The 16,919-nt window shown below is 29.6% G+C and overlaps 4 protein-coding genes across 5 annotated transcripts in view; 1 reads left to right on the top strand and 3 right to left on the bottom strand.

Annotated features, from left to right (window-relative positions):
- Positions 1-1,692, bottom strand: part of Tsen34 (tRNA splicing endonuclease subunit 34) — a 234,808-nt gene extending 233,116 nt beyond the window's left edge. The window contains exons 1-5 of the mRNA XM_026643395.2: positions 1,403-1,692; positions 1,157-1,243; positions 675-810; positions 416-531; positions 217-327 (exon numbers count right to left, since the gene is read on the bottom strand). Coding sequence (XP_026499180.1) covers positions 217-327; positions 416-531; positions 675-810; positions 1,157-1,243; positions 1,403-1,454 — 502 coding nt within the window. The 5' untranslated portion in view covers positions 1,455-1,692. The remainder of the gene's footprint in view (positions 1-216; positions 328-415; positions 532-674; positions 811-1,156; positions 1,244-1,402) is intronic.
- Positions 1-16,919, bottom strand: part of LOC135193686 (vitelline membrane protein Vm26Ab-like) — a 378,568-nt gene that overhangs the window by 210,161 nt on the left and 151,488 nt on the right. The window lies entirely within an intron of this gene.
- Positions 2,420-5,424, top strand: LOC113402989 (epimerase family protein SDR39U1). The gene is made up of 5 exons (XM_026643392.2): positions 2,420-2,662; positions 2,952-3,156; positions 3,230-3,464; positions 3,872-4,105; positions 5,027-5,424. Exons 1-5 carry the CDS (start codon positions 2,638-2,640, stop codon positions 5,231-5,233), a joined length of 906 nt encoding a protein of 301 aa, XP_026499177.1. The 5' UTR covers positions 2,420-2,637; the 3' UTR covers positions 5,234-5,424.
- On the bottom strand, positions 8,032-15,113 carry LOC113402924 (purine nucleoside phosphorylase). 2 transcript variants are annotated; one of them, XM_064217314.1, is made up of 6 exons: positions 14,896-15,113; positions 13,459-13,571; positions 12,906-13,084; positions 9,913-10,155; positions 8,807-8,950; positions 8,032-8,699 (listed from the first exon to the last, which is right to left on the bottom strand). In XM_064217314.1, exons 1-6 carry the CDS (start codon positions 15,015-15,017, stop codon positions 8,496-8,498), a joined length of 1,005 nt encoding a protein of 334 aa, XP_064073384.1. In that variant the 5' UTR covers positions 15,018-15,113; the 3' UTR covers positions 8,032-8,495. The 2 variants fall into 2 exon arrangements, with proteins under 2 accessions (XP_064073384.1, XP_064073385.1); XM_064217315.1 differs by having other exon boundaries at positions 8,035-8,699; positions 13,477-13,571; positions 14,896-15,109.

Here is a 16,919-nt window from a genome sequence, read left to right as displayed (position 1 = left end):
TCTTATGGCCTGACTATGTAGATACCATCAATCAATTTATGCGTTAACCAATGTCTGATGAACTGGGGCAAGGGGCATAACATCTTGGACTCCATGCTTAGAGGCAAATTCATGGTTTAACTGACAATGACTTATAGTTCTTACAATTACAACATGGAACATTTTCCAGCACTAAAAATTGTGTTTGAAATATTTTCGATATGTTACAAAAATTACCTGTATTTATAAAATGTTCTGTAGGCAGATGAATTAATATATTAGCAGGAGTTGCTTTGGATAATTTATTTATTTCTTCTTGCAATAATGTGTCTTTATCGATATTTATATCTGCAATACAATTTATTATTACAAATTATAACTCATTTCACATGTGTATATTACACATACATATTGTTAATATTAACTGTGTTCTTACCAAATATTCCTTTAGACATCATTTTCTTCTTCTTTCCTGCGACAATTATGTCAATCTTTTGTGACAATTGTTCTATTTTCTTTTTCTGCAATGCCTCTGATTGCTCATTTATTATTCTATAATTAGAATTATAAATTATTATTTATTATTAAGATATATTTATCTTTATAATTAATAGTTTAAAAACACAATGCAAAATAAACAGCTCCTTGAGTTGATTAAAGAATATAAAGTTAATTAATAAATACTTATTCCATACTTTTGATCCATTTCTTGTATTTTTTGTTTCTTTTCTTCTGAAAGTTCTTCGTTTATATTAGGCAGTTCAATCAACTCACATAATCTTTTTTCAACTAGTAATGCTGCTTCCTCAGACATTAAAGCCATTGGTAACCCTGTAATATAAACCAATATGACCATTATTATGATTGCAATATATATTTAATCTTCACTATTTATTTATATGAAGGGTATTATTGATAATTTGTGTATATATTTTTTAAATCACAATAATACAAATAATAACACTACCCATATCCTCCAAAACCTAGCTAGAAACCTTGTATTGGATAAGGAAACATACCAGAATCAGGAATTAAAACTATTAATTCCTGTATGTATTAAAATTATTATTCTATGTATGATATGTTTTAAATTATTACATCTGTGTATGATATGTATTAAAATTATTATTCTATGTATGATATATTTTAAATTATTACATCAAACACAACCACTTACCTTGAAATTCATTTTGACGAGGATATGAAACAATGGTACCAATCAATGCACCACATATCCTGTGAGTTGACCGAAGAGTATGCCAGTCTAAAAAGCATGTAAAAAAACCTTGTAAGATCATTCATACCTTATTAAGTATTAAAAAAACAACCAACCTTTCATTGATATTTGTACTAAGTATAAAGAAAATATTTAAGTAATTTACTTTTCTTGTTTAAAAAATTGTAACTTATTTAATAAAAATACCTTTTGAATTCCAAACATATGCAACACCATCATTAACATATAAAGGTATCATGATGCGCAGTATTGTATCAAATTATTTTGATAAACCAAAGATCCTTTAAGTGTGTTAATTATAATCGTTTTTAAAAATAGAATTATACCCTGTATAATATAATTATTGTTGTAAGTAATTTCCTAACATTTGCTATATCTTACTTTCTATTTTTATATATTGTGTGTATTATTCTACATAATTATTCATTTATAAATGCACGTTTACGTTTATTATAAAATTAAAATAACCACTACCGAGTTTGTCAATATAGTATTGTTTATTTGTCAACATTGTCATGTTTGACATAACATTGAGTTGTCAATTTATCTTCAATTTATGGCTGTTATTCGCGTTCTCTTCGTTATTATTATTTCTATGCGAAATAATCTGTGCCTTTTTGGCACAAATAACAGCCACAAAAAAATATATAAATTTTTCCATTTCGGCTGTTCTTTTTTGTGATAAAAAAAAACTTTTTTTATTTGTCTTTTGGTTTTTTATAAATTGCAAAAATAGATAAATACTTTAATTGAAATAAATGGTAACGCAAGAAAAAGAATTACCGAATAATCATTTAAAAAAAGAAAAAACAAATTTCGTGTTGGTGAAATGGGTTAAGTTGTTATTTAACTACTAGGATGAAAACTGTTACCACACACACACTACTGTAATACTTGGTGAAAATTTACAAATTATAACTGAATACCCCGTCATCACTTATTGATATAAAAAAAACTAAAACTTTCATTATTATTTTTTCTTTCCCCTTCTTTTAGTGATAGATTCTCTTTATCTCCCTCTACTTCGTCTTTTTCCCCAAACAATAAAAAAAAGTAATTTCTCAAATAGCTTTCAAATTTTTTTAACAGATCGCTAATAGTTGAAATATCATAACAAAACAAATTGATCTCCCTGCGCTAACTTAGTGATAAGAAATACCAAACACTAAAGTGAAGTATCAAGTGACAGTATAGTCATGTCAATTGTCTACTTATCTGTTTTTGTTATTTTGTCAAAGAAAATATCAGCTGTTTCACTATAAACAATCGTTTTCATGAAAACTTTAGAAATAATTTAAATCGTAAAGTATGCTTTAGATAATAAGTTAAAATAAATGTTATATCTACAACTGATTTAATGTTAACTAGATTTTGTATCTAAATCAAAATACGGCTAAAAAGTTACATAACTTGTTAAAAGAATGGCTGCGAAAAAAGTTTTAATTGGTGAGTTATTAGATATATATAGAGCATAAAATGTTTAAAATAACTACTAAAATGTTGCTGCCTTGCCATGTATCAGAGAATATCAAACCAAATCAATGGACAATGTATTACAAAAAAAAAAACAAAACATTTTAAATAAAAAGTAATGACATTCATATAATATTTAATCCTGTAGACATTCAATTTTTTAATTTAAATTACCAATATCAAGCAAAATTATTGATTGCATAGATCTAGTTAAATATGAGAATAATGCGAATACTTGTTTATAACGTCTTTAATTTTGTAGGTGGTGGTACAGGATTTGTGGGAACTCGTACAAATAAACTTTTAAGGGCCAGTAACTACAATGTTGTCAATATATCCAGAATGCCTGCTGCCAATAATATATCTTGGACATCATTGGAGGCATCTGGATTGCCATCAAATACTTGTGCTGTAGTAAATCTGGCTGGCCAGCAATTCATGGATTTTACAAAAATATGGACTCCTGGGTCAGTGTTTTTTTGATTAAGATAAATTGTAAATATTTTTTTGAATTAATAATAATAATGTCTACACTTTCAGATTCAAACAAAATGTTCTGAACTCACGGGTATTTACAACAAGAGCATTAGCCACAGCAATAAACAAGAGCAAAAATAAACCCAAAGTGTTTGTTTTGGTAACTGGTGTTGGTGCCTATGAGCCATCTGAAACTAATAAATATGATGAGTCTAGTCCTTCAACAGGCAATGATTTCTTTTCAAAACTCCTTGTTGAATGGGAGAAAGCTGCTTATGTAGATCCACCTGTCCGACTTGTAAGTGTAATTACTTAAAGTTTTGTTACTCATTCAATGTAATACCTGTCAGTTTTATAACTGAAATGACAGATAAAAATATTATAATTATATTGAGAACATTTTCACATTTACCATACATTAACATTGAGTATCTACAGTCCATACTGACTTGACTGACATTTCTCTAAATCCATCTGGATTATACACACTGTCATATAAAATGTGCCTGTTAGCCTTTTTCCTGGTAGATGTGAATAAATTTTACAACATTAATCAACTACATAAATCAACCATCAAAAATTAACACAAATATAATGACAACTAATAAATTAATGCGGATAACAATTTAATAGAATAGTATTGTAGATATAGTATACCAGTAGTGTCATATAAATCACATATAAGCATTTGCTTTTTATTTTCAGGTAATTATCAGATCTGGAGTGGTGTTAGGTCGCGAAGGTGGTATGATTAAGAATATGATACTGCCATTTTTTTTTGGCCTTGGTGGCCCAATTGCATCTGGTAAACAATTCCTACCCTGGATTCATATAGAGGATTTAACCAGACTAATTCAATTTGCAATAGAAAATCAAGAAGTTAAAGGCATATTAAATGGTGTTGCCCCTCAAGTTATTACTAATGTCGATTTTACAAAGGTAATCACATTTTTTATATAATGATGAAATTAAAAAAAATACTTCCCAAAAGTAGTATTTACAAATAGTTCTTTATGGCATATATATTTACTGTTTCTATTATATCAAATTTAATTTTTTTTTTTTCATGTATAAGGACTATTAAATCGTTACATAGTATAAAACAAAGTCACTTACCGCTGTCTGTCCTGTCTGTAAATTGCAAACGATGGCTGAATGAGATAGATCAAAAAAATGTACTACAGTATTGTAAACCTTAAAAAATTTTTCAAAAAAATTGTAATAGTATATGTCTATCTCTTAGGGATAACCCACAATAACCATTTTTTATCCTTGACTTTTTACTAGAAATAATGGCTTATTTTCGAAGCGATTTTAAGTAATAAAGCATTAATTCTTATCCAATTAAGTACCTCAAATATATTGTGCATTTAACATAGATCAATATGGCCCTTTACACCATGTAATTTAAATTAATGTTTTCGAAGATATTAGAGATTTAAAACGCAGGGTCATTCAGGGTTTGTTTTGTCTAATGTCTCAAACTGTGAACGTTGTAAGACATTCTGTAGTATATTTAGTATCAACATTGCACCCGTGCGAAGCAGGGGCGGGTCGCTAGTGTACATATGTACGAACAAGTAAATTTTTGAACTCCAATATTGCAGTTTCAAACCCAGGCAAGAAGCTCTGAAACTTTATGTGCTTAATTTGTTTTTATTCATCTTGTGCTCAACTGTGAACGAAAAATAATTTTAAAAAACCTGCATCTGTTGGATGAAAATATAATACATATATGATAGTTTTCATTAATCTATAATGGAGCAGCAGCTGCAAGGACAAAGCTCCTCAAAAGTAGAGCCTCAGCAGAGAGATATTTACAGGCTGTGATTTTATAAAAATAAAAATAATTTTTTTCAGGCATTTGCTAAAGCACTATCGCGGCCAGCTTTCTTCACAGTCCCGGAATTTGTACTTAATATTCTTCTACACAAGGAAAGAGCGATGATGTTAACTAAGGGCCAACATGTTACTCCCAAAAGAACATTAGAATATGGTTTTCAATTCAAGTACCCCAATATAGATGCAGCATGTGCAGAATGTGCTCACTTATTCTCAAAGTATTAATTTACTCTGAATATATTAAGTAATAATTATTTATAATTAAATTAAAATAGATTAAATGTATTTTAAATATTTCAACTTAAAAATTAAAACACAATTTAAAAGACATTAATAATATTGATGTCATTAAAATAAAATAAAAAGAATATTAGATCTTATAAATATTGTGTTTATTAAAGGTTTGTTCAATTATTCATTTGGAGCTTTAATTATCCTAAACTTCAAACAAGAATAATTCATATTTTTTTCGCAGACTGTATACAATAATTAACATTTCAGCGTAAGATACGCAAGACTGATAATGATGATGACAATGAAGCAATTTAATATTAATTGTAATAAATGATACACTCTAATTAAATTTCTTTCAAAATAATAAGGTCGTAACATAAATAACTCTTTAATTTTACGGAAATTGTTAGAAACACCCATAGACATTGTAGCTATAAGAAATATTTAGCATTCCATATGACACTGGTTCACTCACCCTCAACTGGAACACAAAAACACTAAGTTTTTCTGTTAGATGGTAGACCACCTTAGTAATATCACCATATATTCTAATATATGATGGATGAATCTTACCCAGACGGGCTTGCTCTACCGGCAAGAATGGTTTTTGTATCGAACACTTAATCGAAGAAAATTTAAATGAATACTGTTTATAATAAATAACTGAAAATTACTTAAAAATTAACAGAAAAAATACTTGATATCTTGAATATTTGGGATATGCCCAATTATATAATAAACAGTAATTGTCAATGGCATTAACGTGCTATCTCTGATAAGGCGGAATCTATATATTTGACAATAGCACCACTGCAGCAGGGGAGTGTTTTAGGAGTTCAAATCGCCCCCGGATTTATTTCGATTCATAAAATAATAGCGGTTATCATACTTTCAAAATACATTAGTACGTATAAATTTAAAAATTTATTTCGGATGAAGTATCCATATACTTCAAGCCGTTTCATTTATGGTTACGAAACTTTTGTTGAGTTTAAAAAAGTCAATACTATTTAATTATTTGGGCAAGGTATTCGTTTATATAATCTATAAAATGTGTCGATTCATGCATTTAAATCATTTATAAAAAAACGTTAATAAATAAAACATTATTCAACACAAGATTATATAGATGATAAAAAGTGTGGAGCTAATACTTGTTACTTCCAGGCAGGATATATTAAATTTATAATTGTATTTAATTAACATGATGTATCTCAAAATATATTGGAAAAAAGTAACCACTGAGTATCTTCTTCTTCGAGGATTCTCCTCACATTGTCAGCCGGTGGTAGCTTTACTGAATATAGTTCTGTAAAATGACGATTCCCAACTGCTCGTAAAAGCCTACTACTTGATTAAAGTTTATTTTGATTAGTTGATTGATTTGATAATCAATGTCTAGTACATTGATTACCAAAGCAATCATACTAAAGATTTTGTCAGTCAAGAAGATTTCTACCTGTACTTTACATGTATTTTAGTACGTTAACCTAATCTGACAATTGCAAAAACCTGTTTAATTTGAAACCTCTCCAACTATTTCAGTACTATAATTATTAATATTAAATTCATTTTTTATTCACAAAATAATAGAAAATATGGAAAAAGGGAAACTACTTAATAATAGAGACAACTAAATGGCGACGACTTCACTGCGAGTAGGGTGACAACAACACCGAAGCAATATGTTGCAGCTGACACTCCCGAAGAATATTACAGATGCGCTTAATTTATCCATAGGCACTATATATATATCTCGACTTCTTAAAGATTCTTAAGGCACAGAAAATCCTTCGGTTTTCATACTCGAAATGGCGTTTGCGCCTTGTTCAAATTATACCAAATTTCAGATTGATCGGTGGAATGCACTCTTCGGAAGTAAATATACTTTTTTACGGCATTGGTTGGCCGACGAGCATATGGGCCACCTGATGGTAAGTGGTCAACACCGCCCATAGACAAAGGCGCTGTAAGAAATATTAACCATTCCTTACATCATCTCTGCGCCCCCAACCTTGGGAACTAAGATGTTATGTCCCTTGTGCCTGTGATTACACTGACTCACTCAGCTTTCTAACCGGAACACAACAATACAGAGTACTGTTATTTGTCGGTAGAATATCTGATGAGTGGGTGGTACCTGCCCAAACGGGCTTTCACAAAGCCTTACCACCAAGTAAACTTACAGTATACATCTATGATAGATAATAATAATGTTAAATTGGAAAATTAATACAAAAGACAAACATTTCATTGGTGCAAAGCAATAATTTATTAACAAGTTAAAAGTACAAATATCAGTATGACATATTTTTGTATGACAATAATATATAATACTTAACTAGAACCTCCTTAATTATATAAATACATAATAAATCTTTGAAAGGCTATCTAATATAGAACATTTATTTATTTAGATTACAATCGAGATACCAAAAAGATCTCATATTAAACTTAATGGGTACGATAGTCCAGTGTTTTACCTTCCTTGTTCGAAACCTAATACACGATTAGGTTACACGACGTATATTACGTGATGAAAATATACATTTCAGTGTAGAGCAATAATCCTAGTTTCAAAAATAATAAATCAACGCTAATTAAAACTAAATATAGATATATTCACTCACGAAGGTTTGCCTCTATACGTTAAATTAAAAAAAATAAAGTTAACAGCAAATAATAATTTAACGTGGAAAGACGTGCCTTCTTGAGTGAATCGATCTATGCTTAAGAATTAATAATAAAACTATAACAAGCTGATCATTAAAAAAATGTTATTCAAAGGATAGAGTTGCTGCTGAATTCGTAGAAACAAAAAAGAAGTATTTTAACTAGTCTAAAAGATTTTCGCCACCGAACCATCCGATCTTTTGATCGCGCCTTAATAAAGTATAAATTATACAAAAGCAATTTTTTTAATTTTCGTTTCATTCTATTGCTGTATTCATACAAAAAAACGGAGTTACTCTTCTAGAAACCATACTAAAATGCGTGATATTGACACTGGATCAGGATATACTGAGCTGTCTGCGTATTAAAGTTTCATAATAATCGGGTGTTTCGATATGTACATAATCAGATCCTCACAGAGGCCTCATGATACAAAGGATAACAACATTTTTTTTATATTCATGCTCTACCATTTGAAGTATATTTTTTTAAACAGAGAATATGGTTCGTTTTTGCTGAAAACAGTTTTAAACGTTTATTTTTTTCGGTGCTGAAATACCAGTCTATAATATGTCCAGTTTCAAGGGTTGTGAGCTTTCATGACCTTTGAAAATCTATCGACTAATGTCGTTACATATTTGCGGAGTATTTCCTGTCGCATGCGTCCTACGTCAAGTACTTCTTCGTGATTAGCTTCTGCGTCTTGATCATAGCTCGTTACGCATTCATTCGTAATCAAGGACAAACCGAACACGTTCATGTCGCAATGTCTAGCCGTTATTACCTAAAAAATAAACATTTTTATATGTTATGCTCGTAATATGTTTAATAGATTAGTTTAATTAAATATTTAGATTATTTAATATACTTTTTTATATAATTGATACTTGCCTCGTGCACCGTGGACATGCCTACAGCATCAACTCCAACCATTTTCAACATATTTAATTCAGCTACAGTTTCAAAGTTAGGACCGCCTAGGCAAGTATACACACCCTCCTTTACAATGTTCTCTATATTTAGTTCTTTTGCCACCTGAAAGAAAGTTTGAATAGCATTAAATACGATTAACAAGTAGGTTTTAGTTTTAAATAGACAACTACATAGTAACGTTTCTTATATTTATAATTAATGTATGAACTCGTATATAAATTGTTTTATTCATATAAAATGTTCATAAATATTGAAGTTATTTACTAAGGAAACTAAAAATTTATTCTATCATACAAAAATAAATAATTATTATTTTACAATAACTTATAGATTAAATTGATTAGAATGAATTTCAATGACGTTTCTGACTAACATTTGTAGCGTGTAACCCCAACCGATAACCTTTCAAACTCGGAAGAATCACTATTAACAATGGAAGCGTTTATCTGTTTATAATACACTGATCTTTTGCCTTATGCAAACGAACAAAAACATATCCTGGTAGAGATAGTCGAAACGGAAAATATTCAAGAGACAAAATATGCAGTTTTATTCTTTAGCAATTCTTACAATATACCTATTATTTTATTAGGTTAGCCGTGTACCCAATGGGTATCATTATTCAGAAACCCGCTGAATTTTCTCAAATATTGGAGTTTTTTACTGCCCTGCGTCGGCCAAAGATTAATTTTCATATATATATATATTTTATGTTAGAGGTGGCAAAGTGGAAAGTGACTACCACCGCCTTATTATTATTTTATATATTTATAAAATCAATAAAGAATTATCTTATAGTTATACCCTCGCAGCTGTTAAATTTAAAAAAAACACATATTTTTTGCTTATAAGTAGAAGCCTACCAAATTGTATATTTTCAACTTTCAAAAATGACAGAGTTCCATACCATCTCTCATTTTAAATTTAATTAAAAAATTCATCCGTATAGATCTAACTGTATTGACATACAGTGCCTAGCCTAAAACCGTCAGGCATTTTAAAATTTATAAAAAGGCGTGTAGCTTTTTTATTCATTTATAAAAAAAAGAAAGTACAAAATTTACCTCTTTAGCAATTTTTCTGTACTCGAATCTGTATGCTTTGTTCATTGGAGGGAATCTTGGTCCAAATCTTTCATCGTTCGGACCATGCAGTGGGTTGTTTCCAGCGAAACCCATCATGTTGATATGATCTTTTACAATCATTAGATCTCCGATCTTGTAGTTAGGATTAAGACCTCCTGCCGCGTTCGTAGCAATCAACGTCTGCACTCCAAGAAGCTTCATGACTCGTACCGGTAAACAGCACTAAAAATAAATCAAATTTAATTTTTAATTGTTTTTTAACGAATATATATATATATATATATTTGTAAATTGCGTACCTATTAAAGGTGAAAGACAGTTAGGATTCCTTATCTAAACGATTATTGAAGTTTTTGTTTTAATCTATAAATTGTTTTTATCCGTATATCCTAATCCTAAAAATTTAAATAAATGCTGCATGATCCTAATAGCCGCTTAGCAAAGAAATATCTCCAAATGAATTGTACTTGAGAAGTCTGGACAGTGGACAGTCCTAGAACTAGCCACTTTATTGTATTCTGCCGGAAACGACACGCAATTATACTTGGATGTGACAATTTATGATCCTTGTAATATTAACTGCTCCGTTGGTCTCCCGTCTAGATAGAAGACCGAAGATCCCGAAGTGCTGGGTTTAAAATTTAATGGGTTTTCTGACAAAAAACAAACCCGTGCCTCGGAAAGTACGTAAAGCCATTGGTTCTGAACCTGAACTGTTCCGATCCTGTCAAATTTGCGTCCCATCGTATACATACAGTTGTAATTTTTTTTGTTAGTTAATATTTGCTCAATTAAAAAAGTTATAATGTATTTATAGAAGATAAAATTATTGCATATTATGATCTAAAGGAAAACTATTTTTATGCGTAGTTGAGCTGATGCAATTTGCGGAATGATTAACAATTTCTACAATTACAACGTACAATATCAGTGTCACGAAAGTTTGCCAATACGAGGTTATCAAATATCATAAATATTCAATTATTTTATAAGTTATTATTATAATTAAATCCTAGAATGTAAATCTGTAAGAGTATTAAAATTAAAAAAATATTGTTTATTTTTCACCAGCCCCAAAGAAATGCAAAGAATTTTAAGTCGATCTATTAATTTGTAAAATGTCCTACAAAGTCTAACTATATGGTTATGTCAAATAATATTTTGTTAAAACAGTCTGTCCTACAAAGTATATTTAATATAGTAAGTTAAGTAAATTTTTACAATATGTCGACAACCCTTCTTGATATGACATTTGCTCTACACTAACAGATAAAGCTATCGCTTGACAAACAACTTAGTGTAAGCATTTATTAATTCCAAAAAAATAAACATTAACAAAAACAAAAAAAACCTCATTACAGAATAGTTTACCATTAGATAGTATTTTTATCGAACGTGTAATTTTCCAAAAATACTATGTACGTAATAATATATTTATTTAGAATGTGATAATTAGCAATAAATAGGCAAATATTTTTTAGCAGCCCAATATTTATTGGTTACAAATCGGTATTTTAATTTTGATTAGGTACCCATCAATTTGATATTCTTACAGTAAGGAAGGTTCAGTATTTGCGACAACAGCACGGAATTACAACGTTCAACGTTCAAAATCTGCGCAAATAAGTTTTAATAATGTAAACACTTATTTTCTAATTTTTTTTTGTACTTCATAAATTAATTTAATAAATAAATACATATTGGACAACATCACATCCATTACTCTGATCCCAATTTAAGTAGCTAAAGCACTTGTGTTATGGAAATCAGAAGTAACGACGGTACCACAAACACCCAGACACAAGGCAACATAGAAAACTAATGAACTTTTTTCTATATCGACTCGGCCGGGAATCGAACCCGGGACCTCGGAGTGGCGTACCCATGAAAACCGATGTACACACTACTCGACCACGGAGGTCGTCAATATTTTAATCTCACGTATTTTCATTTAAAACAATTATTATATAGAAAAAAAAATCATTTAATATTAAATATAGAGACGTACTAGTTTTAATGTAGCCATTTGTTATTTTTTTTACATTTATTAGTGAATTTGGAAAGTACTGGTAATTTTTAATCCGACTCCACAGATCTAATTAACTAAAGCTTTCTTAAAATATTAAGATTTAAATTATTTTTAATATTAATTTAATCTAATATTAACCTAGATCTAGATTACTATAATTACTCCATTTATTTATTAAAAGTCAGTTCTTGACAATAGAAAATAGAAGATGAAAATAAGATATTATACAACTCCGATGAATAATTTCTTTTGTCAGTAATTCCTAAACATTTTGATATAATATTTTGTTAATCAAATGCATACGTAAAATTCACTGAGTCTTAAGAACCGCATGAGGTAATCTAAAGATTATTTTGAATCACCTCAATGTGTAATTATTACATATTTATTTATTGAATTGTTTTTATAACGAGCGTAGATACGAGTCCGTTATCTAACGCGTCATTAATTCACTATAGGAGGTTTATGATAACATTTTGACCGGGGAGGGTCAGTTCTTTAGTCGAGACCCTTGCATCAGTCAATCCAGATCTTTCTACGAATATATCTACTTTTTTTAAATTCCATAACCATAGTTAAAACCATACGTTTGTAGGTCGTTAAGTCTTTCACGGACCTATGCCTCGTTACACCTGACATTGAGACTTAACGAAGTTCTAGAGCGTTTCTAGATATTTCAATGATTTATTACCATAATTAGCATATATATATATATGTATATATATATTATTAATATAATATAATACTACTTAAAATATTAAAATTAATATTTATGCAAGTTGCAAGTTATTTGTTTCAACAGTTCAATTTCGTTACGTTTCCTAATAGAAACTATTACAAGTAATCGATCACTACTGATAACGCATTTTGTACTAAAAATGTACACTTATAATGATTTTTGATAACATAGTTTATCTATCCCATACATATTAATATCTCTCACCTTCCAAAGTGGATAGCCTTCGAAATAGTGGAAGCGACCCTGCATGGCAACTACTGGTATATCACCGAGACGGCCGAACACCAACTTTCCGTAGTGTCCCTCTACCGTGCTCACGGGGAAATTCGGTATTTCCTCATAAGGAATACACTGTGCTTCCGTTATAGTTTCAGCTAAAGATCCTGTACATATAAATAATCGTATATTAGAAACAAAATAACATAATTAGAATTAAATGTTTTTTTATGATTCCAAATAATAAGCATTTCTTAAATATTATTGATGAAGCTAGTTTTTCTGGTACCTGTCTCTTTAAACCATTTTTATTAAGAACAGGTTCTTTAAGTGGGCTTAAATAATTTACTTAAACATTAATTTGATCATATCAAGAATATTTTACAATTGTTTTAGACAAATTTATTTATTCATACGATTCACTGCGCCGATGTATTCGTATGAAATAGATAATAATCCGATGAAAGTACTCATTAATAATACAAGCAATCATTATTTTAAGAAGCGATGATGCGTATATGTAATTCTAAGCAATATATACCCTCGTTCCAATACGAACCGAGCCCAGATCCGCAAATAACACCTATTTTAGGTCTCACAGGAGTTTTAGATAGAAGGAAGTTTGCGGTCTCTACCAACATTTCATACGAGTATCTGCAAAAAAAATTAAAGGTCAGATACTGCATTATTTCCTGCAATTATCATAATCATAAGTTTAATCTTTAAGTTGTAGGTATTTTATAAACAAAATATATTCTTAGTTTTTTTTATATTTCAACGATGAAACCCACAATCCGCGTGGATTTTAATCTTGAACAAGTATTTTTGAGATTCAGTCATCTTAATTTTAAAATATAACAATGACATCTGTTATTTGATTCGAAAAATATCTGCAACAATTAATTCAGAATACTTTTCGTTTACACTTTATAGTGTAATCTTATATATATGTATATATTTATATTTAAAAAAACTACTAAAGCAACATAACTCTAGGTTGAATTTATAAAATTAATTTTTTTGTTAGTTTAGTTTAGACTTGTCAGTTATTATAAAGACTCAGTAAAAATAATGATGATGTAATAACAACATTCCTTAATATCCACGAGAATAATAGATCGCTCAATTTCGTTCAAAAACTTTTTAGGATTTCCCGTCTAACGAAGAATAAATTTAATTATTGTAATAAATATTGTTTTACTTTACCTAAATTCCAATATAATTATTAATTTTATGAGTCCATTAATCATAAATAATAAAATAAAGTAAAGGCAATTAATTATTTACATAGTTGGTGGATGTCTTAAATATATTTCTTAATTTCATGGTAAAAGTAATGAAATATATAAATTTCTTATGGGGCTATTTTTTCTTTGTATTGTATCTTATATTTTTAGTATCCAATTATTAATATTATTAATATGCTATTGTAAACTTAAATGTAATATTTATATTATTAAAATATAACGTATTCAAAAAAATACAAAAAAGTTTGAACGCTGTGTAATGACTTTAAACAAGTTCCCAAGGTTTGGCGGACCGCGGAGGTAATAAAAGTAAACAGCAAATATGTGCTAAAGAATATCGAGTATGCATTATATGTCATTGGTCCGTCAACTGGATCGTACAAGTTGATTCATTACTGCCGTATCTCAGAAACGATAACAGGTTTCGTTGTTAAATAACCATATAACAGGATAATAATAGATAAATTTGTGATAATAGTTAGCAAAATAACATCAGAAACTCAGAAAACTATGAATCCAGCATACATATCAATCTGAGGAATGTTATATAAAAATATTCCCAATTAACCCTAGTTGATTCTCGACTTGCTGGCACTTGTATCACATACGGTCTTTATCTAATCGTTTTCAATTATATAAACATAATTATTATATCAGTTTACTGCTGATTTCTGTCAAATAAACCAATATATGTTTTATTATTTATGCAAAAATTATGAATAACAGCAAACCTTTTGTGTTCGTTTCCATTGGTATCAGTTTCCACTTCAGGCAAAGCCTTTTTAGCGGGAGATTCGACCTTGGTCCCGTTCACATTGTCAACATTGATTGGAGCCATCACTGAACAATTCATAAAATTATTGTAAATACAAACAGATAAAATTGAAGTCGTCTACTGTCGTCAATGACACAATATAAAATGCGTTAGGTTGGACTCTCGGTCAGTTTTATAGTGCGTGTTGGACACTGCGAGAAATAACAACTCGCTTAGTTTCAACTGAATTCTTTATATCATTTTTAAATTGTTATCAGTGGAATACCGTCATTATTACGATTTCATGTGACGTAAATATGTCATCATTTTTCATAAAAAAATAAAACAAATGAACCAATCATTTTGTGCAATTTCGTTCTATTTTAAATTTAATATCGTAATTTATTGTTTAATTTCAACTTTTCGTGATTTGTATTTTGTCATATATTTAAAACGTAACACAATTAAATGCAATAAAAATAAAATATTTAACGTAATTAAAATTAATAAAAAAAAACTAAGTAAAAGTAAGTACAGTAGCCAGTACAGTTGAAGTCAGCACAGTAATGAGGCCTTAGCCTCTTCTATGTATATTATATATTACTAGCTATGCCTGCGACTTCGTGCGCATTTGAATTTAACAAAAAAGTTATTGTTCAGTTCGCAGATTTTAATATAACTTATTAAATCTGTATTAGGCAGCTTTTGTGATATTAAGTCGTTGGTAGGAGACACCTGACGTGACGGCGCGGCGGAGTGATGGCTTGCGCGAGGGCTGTGTGAGGCACTGGACAGTATTTGGACATTGCAGCGAGACTTTATTATTATTTTATATAGAATTCTTAAAATAAAAGCAGTTACTCCTTATTACATCAGCTATCTGCCAGTGAAAGTCCCGTCAGAATCGGTCCAGCCGTTTCAGAGTTTAGCCGGAACAAACAAACAGACAAAAAAATGTTATTTTGGCATATGTACCGTGTAAACGTAACGTGTATACAAATGCATTTAGTAAAAAGTGGTTATTTTAATATTACAAACACACTCCGATTTTATTATATGTATGCAAGTATAGAGTATACTTAGATGATATAATATAAAAACACACTTAATAATACAGAACTCAATTATTGTACTAACTGATAATAATAATAATGTAAAAGAAGTAAAATTTTGAAGGAAAAAAATTAAAGTAAAATGCTTCTTTTTATATATACATATTTTTTATAGACTGTAACAGTTAAATTTGTTCGAGACTAATAATAATCTACGAGCGTCGGATTAAATTCCTTGTTAGGTTAAATAATTTTTCAATAATCAATCACTAACCTATAGTCTAACTGACGTAAACTTAAAATTTAACCTTTATACAAAATATATAATTATTTAGCAGTTTGAAATTGCAAAGAGCGGCTGCATTATCAATCATATTAAATACTTATTATACCTTCCCCGGAACGCGCTCCATGTAACACATGACACAAGTTTTATGTATATTGGTTTAGATTTGATATATCCTGACAAAATATTACCGCTCAAGTTTAATAAAATCTAAAAAACAAAGGCGATCTCTACTGTCTCAAAATACCTTATGAAAGTTATAGGTTTTAAGAAGCTTTAATTCATAAGAAATCATCATCATTCATCAATAAATAAGATAGTTACCAATGATGGTGGCGCATTCAGCCCAATGTTTATGGGCAATGAGGAATTCTTACCATCACATGGTGGCACATTGGCCTGTCTTAACCCAGACTGCACGAGGTCCAAAAAACCCGGGCGCCTCGTCGATAATGTTCAAGTATGAGACAATGGTCTCATACTTGAACCACTTACCAATGGGTAATGCGCCCCAAAAGGTCCCTTAAAATATTTTTTGAGGAGAAGATCGCCAGAACACTGCTAGCACCAAGCTGCTTTTTGTGCTTGCTAGGTGGCATTCACCTACCAATAACTTAAAACGTATACCGACTTCTCACGGTTTATCAATTTTATTGTAATCTG

This window comes from Vanessa tameamea, chromosome 16, assembly GCF_037043105.1.
Source record: "Vanessa tameamea isolate UH-Manoa-2023 chromosome 16, ilVanTame1 primary haplotype, whole genome shotgun sequence".
Lineage (NCBI taxonomy): Eukaryota > Metazoa > Arthropoda > Insecta > Lepidoptera > Nymphalidae > Vanessa > Vanessa tameamea.
The sequence above is the reverse complement of the archived record's forward strand: the minus strand, read 5'-3'. Positions and strand labels throughout refer to the sequence as shown.

Bases quoted from the DNA above. Each gene is read 5' to 3' on its own strand.
- LOC113402924 (XM_064217314.1), bottom strand. From the start codon at position 15,017: ATGAATTGTTCAGTGATGGCTCCAATCAATGTTGACAATGTGAACGGG. The intron at 8,951-9,912 runs GTAAATTTTGTA...ACTTTCTTTCAG, and splicing joins ACAGAAAAATTGCTAAAGAG to GTGGCAAAAGAACTAAATAT. The intron at 8,700-8,806 runs GCAAGTATCAAT...TTTATTTTTTAG, and splicing joins GCATGTCCACGGTGCACGAG to GTAATAACGGCTAGACATTG.
- LOC113402989 (XM_026643392.2), top strand. From the start codon at position 2,638: ATGGCTGCGAAAAAAGTTTTAATTG. The intron at 2,663-2,951 runs GTGAGTTATTAG...TTAATTTTGTAG, and splicing joins TGCGAAAAAAGTTTTAATTG to GTGGTGGTACAGGATTTGTG. The intron at 4,106-5,026 runs GTAATCACATTT...AATTTTTTTCAG, and splicing joins CTAATGTCGATTTTACAAAG to GCATTTGCTAAAGCACTATC.